The 7435-nt window shown below is 39.9% G+C and overlaps 1 protein-coding gene across 1 annotated transcript in view; it reads left to right on the top strand.

Moving 5' to 3' along the window:
* BHLHE41 (basic helix-loop-helix family member e41) overlaps nucleotides 1-2037 on the top strand; it is a 5704-nt gene extending 3667 nt beyond the window's left edge. Inside the window, 1 exon segment of the mRNA XM_025047375.1 lies at nucleotides 9-2037. Within this exon segment, the coding sequence (XP_024903143.1) occupies nucleotides 9-317 (309 nt within the window). The 3' untranslated portion in view covers nucleotides 318-2037.
* Nucleotides 2038-7435: the final 5398 nt, after the last annotated feature.

Below are 7435 nucleotides of genomic sequence, written 5' to 3'. Positions count from 1 at the left end.
CGGCGGCCCCCGCCCCGTTCCCGCTGCTGTACCCCGGCATCCCCGCCCCAGCTGCCGCAGCCGCCGCTGCTGCCGCCGCCGCTGCCGCCGCTGCCTTTCCCTGCCTGTCCTCGGTGTTGTCGCCCCCTCCCGAGAAGGCGGTCGCCGCAGCCGCCGCCGCGACCCTCCTGCCTCACGAGGTGGCGCCCCCTGGGTCACTGCATCCCCCTCACCCGCACGGGCGCACCCACCTGCCCTATGCCGGCCCCCGCGAGCACGGGAACCCGGAGAGCTCTGCTCAGGAAGATCCCTCGCAACCAGGGAAGGAAACTCCCTGAAACCTTGCGTCCCTTTCTTAGAAAGGACGAAGGTTCACGCGGAATAATAATATTAAGTTAAAACACCCTTAACGTTTTTAAGGGAGGAAGTGTAATTGATGCACGACCGGCTTTAAAAAAAACAACAGGTGTTTTGTGTACATTTGGAGTTCTATTTTGCTCATCCTTCACCACCCCACCCTCCACACACTAACATCCCTTTCTTCCCCCACCAGCTGTAAAAGAACCTTCGCGCTAGATATTGATTCCTTTTTCTTTAAAGAACTCCCTGAAGTAAGTTTTGCCTACCTTTAGGCCACGTTCCATTGTCTTTTAAAATACAGAACCTAATTCTCGAGGAAGTGAGAGGAGTCTCCTCTGTGGATGAGCTGATTGAACCAGGGTATGGGAAAGGTGGCTGAGGAGTTGACATCGAACAGCAAGTAGTTATCTGTCAATGACTCAAAGCTGTCTTGCCTGCTTCAGGAGACTTCTGCCTGAAAACAGAATGAGGATCTTAGAATTGAATTTACTCTTCAGTATATTATAAAGTTCAACTCTTTAAAAGGCATGTATTTTTCAGAGGAAGAGGAGAAGATGCAGTCGCTCATGTTGCAACCTATTCTGGAGTGGTTTGAATGGTATCCCTTAGTAACTTGCACTTGTTTAAAGAGACACGGAGTTGGGCCATCGTCAGAACCAAGTCGGGGAAGGGGATAGATGAGGAAGGCCAGAATTATTCTTAGTATATTTGCTGGCACTTTATTGAGAAATTGACAATGAATCAATTGACTCATCGTATGTATACGTATGTATGTATGTGTGTGTATATACACACATATATACATATATATAGCATCTATTCCCACTCTGCCATTATTTAATCCATCACGTTCCTAGATTTTGATAATCTTGCTGTAAAAAAAAGAATGTGCACTGAATTTAAAAAAGAAAACAAGTCCAAACTGATTTATCCTACATTCTGTTAAATCACAAGAGGAGGAAAATATTAAACTCATCAGTTTTGATTGGAAATGCTGTAAAGATGTGGAATGAAGCCCTGTGAGGCCTTCCTATATCCAAGTCTATGTATTTTCTGGAGACCAAACCAGATACCAGATAATCACAAAGAAAGCTTTTTTAATAAGGCTTAAACCAAGACCTTGTCTAGATATTTTTAGTTTGTTGCCAAGGTAGCACTGTGAGAAATCTCACTTGAATGTTATGTAAGGGGTGAGACACAACAGTCTGACTATGAGAGAAGAAAATATCTGGGTCTTTTAGTCAGTTTGGTGCATTTGCTGCTGCTGTTGCTACTGTTTGCCTCAAACGCTGTGTTTAAACAACGTTAAACTCTTAGCCTACAAGGTGGCTCTTATGTACATAGTTGTTAATACATCCAATTAATGATGTCTGACATGCTATTTTTGTAGGGAGAAAATATGTGCTAATGATATTTTGAGTTAAAATATCTTTTGGGGAAGATTTGCTGAAAAGTTGCACTTTTGTTACAATGCTTATGCTTGGTACAAGCTTATGCTGTCTTAAATTATTTTAAAAAATAAATACTGTCTGCAAGAAACCAGCTGGTTTAGAAAAGTTTAGTATTTGAAAATAAACTAGAAATTATCTTTATATTCCAGTATTTTCAGCACTCCATAAATTCTATTACCTAAATATTGCCACACTATTTTGTGATCTTAAAATTCTTACTAAGGAATAAAAAATTTAATATACGATATGAGATTGTTTAATAATTAAAAAGACATGATACTCAATTTTAAGATATCTATAAATATAGGAATGAAAGTTATTCAGGTTCTCAGATATACAACTTTATTGATCATTGGCTTGATAGCACACGTTTCCAGTCTCTTACAAGCCTGTAGGCTCTGGTTGTGTCTACCTACTTGTTCCCAGTGTATCTTAATGAAAAGTGCCAAAGAAAACCTACCAATCACTTGCATGATTTGTTTATGTTAGACTCAATTTGCTAATTTTTTATGATCGATGAATTTTTCACTTTTCATCTTTGAAACCAGATAGCCTCTGTTGTATGGTCTGGTGTGTTTCTCTTTAACTGGGTCCCATATCAACATATTACCACGTAGAGTTGCTTAACTTTTCAGTATATTTTAGCTCCTTGACCTTTATAAAACAATTGTCTTCTGGGACTTACGAAATTCAAGGAACAGAAATTATTTTTAACCTTTTCTCAAATTTATTATCAGATTTGTGATTTGATAAAACTGAGGGATTGTCAATTTTTAGTTTCAGTAATGTTCTTCACAAACCCCTTAGTTTTTGAAAGATATTGAAATAATAGCCAAAATTTATGACATGTAGCAAAAGTGCTCCCTCTGCTGACTTTATGGCAACAGAATCGCCAAGTCATAGAAAGTGATGTCAGAAGGAACCTTAGATATCAGCTTGTCCAGCCTCCTGCATTTTACAATATGAGGTAAGTGAAGCCCAGAGATATCAAATATCTTCCCCAGGTCACACAGCTACCTGGAGCCAGCACTAGAGGCCAGATCTGTTGTATTCCCCAGTCAGTGAACTACTTCCCACTGTGGCATCTTGAACCAAGTAAACTGAATTTTGATTGCACAGCATTCATGAAACATCCTGAATAAACCACAGAAACAAAAATTAACATTAAAAAACCATGTAGGATTTTTGAGGACTGTAATTTATTGAACTTTAGAAGGGTATTCATTCTAAACCAGAATTATGGGAAAAATAGCATTTTAAATATTTGGAGCTACATTTTAATACCATATTGTAATATTAGTTTCATAACCAAAAAGATTCAAAGTAAATCAGAGGATAATATTTTAGCATTTGTATAATTTTGGTATAATAAAATAAAAAACCTAGAGTTGGACCAGATATTATAGGTCAATTATTTCGTCCAAAGGCCTATATACTAACATGGTAATAAGATAAAGTTAGGATAGACTTGTACCTGGAAAATGTTATTTTGGTCATCGATTTATTTCAATGAATTTAAACAATGAATTAAAACACGAATTATAATTGAGTCTTTATGTCATTATAATTCGTTAAACAGGGTTCTATACCTGCAGTGGTAAAATTTTAGCCAAAATCAATTGCCATATATGTATGATTTTTCAACTCGAGACAAATATGAATATTGAGTCAATAATGCTTTTTACCTGTATTATACCAATTAATTTTACATACATATATTTCTCTGAAAATCTTATATTGAATTAATAGCTTTTTTTTTCCCCTAAAGAGCTAAGCACATTTTTAAGGCACTAGAAACTATAAATTAATAGCTATTTAAAATACGATTGGACTTTTAGTTCCTATAATTGTGAAAACTATTTTTCATTTAGTTATCTGTTGCTGCCCATACAGGCCATAACTTTGGTTATTGCCTATCACCTTAGATTTGTTCAAAAGTATGTAAAAGAAGCCTCCCCCTCTTTCTATGTCATGGTCAATTTTGAACCTCTCCATGGGAGGTGACTGGCAATTGAGATCCTGGGAAGACATGGTCGGGCCAAACAGACTTAAGATCTTTTACTTTAGAAATGAACAGAGCCTTCATGAATGAATTAACGACCATTATAATGCCAAAAGATGGCTGTACTATTATAATAGTATTTTACTTCAGTGAGCAATCTGATAGTTTTAATGAAACAATAATTCTTAATCTGTTGGACTCCCAGATCAATATATTTAAGCTCACCCATTGTTCTGTGTTGTATTAAATAAGTTCAAAATGGGTATACAGTGCATGCTAAAGTCCAATGAAAGTTCAGTTTTTCATAGAATTTAACAGGATTAATGTGGAAAATTATTTTTTCTGTGATTAAGATTTAGTATAAGTTTTATACTAAACCACATGTGCAGCATGTACTTTAAAAATATGCTCCTAGAAAGGAGAAGGACATTTGTTTTAAAATTGAGGTTCCCGTACCTTTCTAGTGATTACACATTGAAACTTCCAAATGAATGTAAAATTATACCTTTTTAAAAGTTGATATTTAAAGATTCTCAGTGATCCCTATTTATCTGGCCTCAAGGAATGATATGTGCCCCCATAAAACAATGGTTCAGAACATTGAAGCTTCTATGGTTAAGTGCTAAAGTCATCTTCTTTTTTTTTATTTTAGTGAAAAGCTTACTAAAATGTTATATATATCCTCTTAAGGTGTCTTACACATGTCTAGAAAAAAATACCCTATACATAGTTAACCTTTCTCAATCGAGTTCATCATTATAAATATATATGTTATCTGGGAGTATTGGCATCTGCATTAAATTCTTTTCGAGTTCTTATATCTGCTTTTTATAGGTTTTTCTTCAGTCTCTACTCATGGTCAGGCTGCTAACTGTCACTTCTTGATGTGTTAGAGAGTCTGCCTCTAACTGTTATACAATTTGCTGCCTATGACTTACTGTGGCCTGGGAAACCATTTAACCAAAACCATACACATTTGAAATGTGTCTAAAATTAGAATAAATAGGCTTTGACAGAGTACCTGTTGGACACTTCTCTAAGTTGTGTGAGCTTGTAGATCAGGGACATGTTTCTCCTCCCAACCTTTTTCTTTTCGTTTCTTTCACTTTCACATTCTTAGCAATGTTCAATTTCAGAACACTATGCAAAACCCTTCAAATACATTACATATTATGATCATTTAATTACATTAAAAAGCTTGCTAATGATTTTATTCCACAACTAACTACAAAATAAATTTCTGTGCTAGAAACAAAGTATTTGATTTGACTAACACTTCTTTCTTTCAGCTTGATAGGAATAGTAAACCAAGGGCCATCAGTGAATACTGATTCAGCGTTTTGATTTATGGAAAACCCCATCCTCTGCTTCTGGTGTATAATCTCTCTTCACCTCTGGGTTTTGAGCATCTTGGGCGGCAGGTCCACAAAAGCATTCTGGGGAATTGCCAGGGAGGATGCTTAGGCCCAGATGTTGCATCTGAATTTAGACACACACATTGGAGAGCCTCTGGTTGAGAGGTTTCAGACTCCCCACTGATTGCAACACACTTCTTTTCTCCTTGAGCCTGTAGATTCAATAAATAGTGGGTATAGGGATACAGATATTTGTTTTGCTCCTACTATAAGTGAGTTGCCGTGGTAAGTGCTAGAAAACCAAAGATTAATAATCTCTGAGGATCTCAAGGTCTAGGGGTGACAGATCTACACTAAAATGGATTTATAATGAAACATGGTAAGTGCTTATGCAGGGGGTGAATACTGTACTGAGGGGTGTGAGGGTTGCTGACTTTATCTGGGTGGATCAGAGAAGGCCTTGAGATGTAGCTGGGTTTTGCAGAATGAACAGGAGAGTGAATCCATGGGGCTCTCTCCAAGGAGAAGGCTCTGGCACACTCTGGTACTGTGCTAAGAACCAGGACAGTTTATTATATTTGACTTGAGGTCTGAGCAAGGATTTCCTAACTTCTCAGTCTTTAGAACTTGACTGCTATACTGGCTCTCATCATTTCCTCCTAAGAATCTGAACCATAAACTGGGACTAAGAGATCATGGAATTTCCCACTGCAAAGGATAGCATTCATAGCATGATAACGTCTCATGTAGTAGGGGGAAAAAGACAAAACCAAGTACCTTGCAATCAATCAACTCTGTCTGACCTCATCCGTCTGTTTTACAAAAGAAGCTGTGGGTGACTTCTTTCCTGAGAACCTAAGAGGCAAAGTAGACTTTGTTGGTGGAGAGGAAAGATTATCACTGAGGTAATAGCCTGTCTACATTATGGCATAGCGCATGCAAAATTAGAGAAATTCTGAAGAAACAATTTTCAAGATCCCCTACAAAGAATCATACAATTTTGCCGCCCACTCAATTTGGAGACATCCAGAAATGTGCCTTCCCTGCTGTGGAAGTCCCCACATACATAATCCGATGAGCTCTCCACCTCTGCCTCCAGCCCTCCCACCTATAGGGTTCTGGTTGAACTCTAAAGGTTCCACATGAAAGAAGGGATCAAAGCAAGTTATGAAGCCGAACACAGGAAACCTTTAGAATTGAGGAAATAGGAAAGAAGGCGATTTGTTATACTTTAAAATATGGAGTATTTCGAGGGCATTGTAAATTTACCTACTGTTTCAATTTGAGGTCTTTTACATATGGGTATGCACATGTGTATACAAGAGAGTATCGAATGCTTCACAACGGAGGTATTGAGTATCTGGCACATTGTTCTTTAATAAACTTTGCTTCCAAATATGGCTTTACAGGTTCCGCACTGGGTTTCGAAAATTAGTTTTAACAGGGAAACTTCAGCCTGGATCCAATTCCTGAAGACCTCAGGTACGTAATCAGCAAAGTCCCTATAATATGACATTTTAAAGAAACCGGCTTCTCTTTCTATGATCCTTTAAGCAGGACTTGGTTTTCGAATATATTATGTTGAACAAGACTTATCTGCATAGCTATAACGTAGCTGTTGTGATCTACATATGACGGAAATGATGAAGAAACCTGACAGTATGCCCGCACCCCGGAGAGCTCGGCAGATACAAGTGAGTGTGATGAAGGATTTATTTCTGAGCTGTGGTTGAAAAGCACTCCCTTAAAAACTGGTAAACCAACCCTAGCCCCTTAAATCGCCCTTCCAGGATTGCGTGGTACGGGAATAGCAGGGGGAAATAATGTCATCAGCCTTGAGATCTTCAAGGAGCTCCAGGGTTGGAAAAAGAGAAGCATTCTTAGGTTGCCTAGCGATAAATCTACGAATGATATCATTCTTGGGGAGGCCGGCATCCCCCCTCCGGTTCTCTCCCCGCCTGGCTTTCCTTCCTCCCTCCCCCTACTTTCCCCTCCTACGCTGGGGTTCAAAGTACAGCCGCGCGGGGTGAGGGAGCGGGAGCCGGACGCGGCGCTGTCACGTGCGCCCGCACATGCCCCGGCGCACGCTGCGCGGCACGTGAGAGGGGGCGGGGCGGGGGCGAGGAGGTGCCAGCTCCCCGGCCTAGCGCGCGTGCGCGCTGACTCCCGCGCCCTCCTCCCGGCAACTCCGGCAGGGGAAGCCAGCGGGATGCGGGGTGGAGGGCGGCGGGGCCAAGGGCGGGGCGGCCGGGCGGGGGCGGGGACGGGGACCCGCCCCCGACAGCTGC

Source organism: Pteropus alecto, unplaced genomic scaffold (assembly GCF_000325575.1).
Source record: "Pteropus alecto unplaced genomic scaffold, ASM32557v1 scaffold103, whole genome shotgun sequence".
In the NCBI taxonomy this organism is placed as follows: Eukaryota; Metazoa; Chordata; class Mammalia; order Chiroptera; family Pteropodidae; genus Pteropus; species Pteropus alecto.
This window is presented reverse-complemented; position numbering and strand designations above follow the sequence as displayed.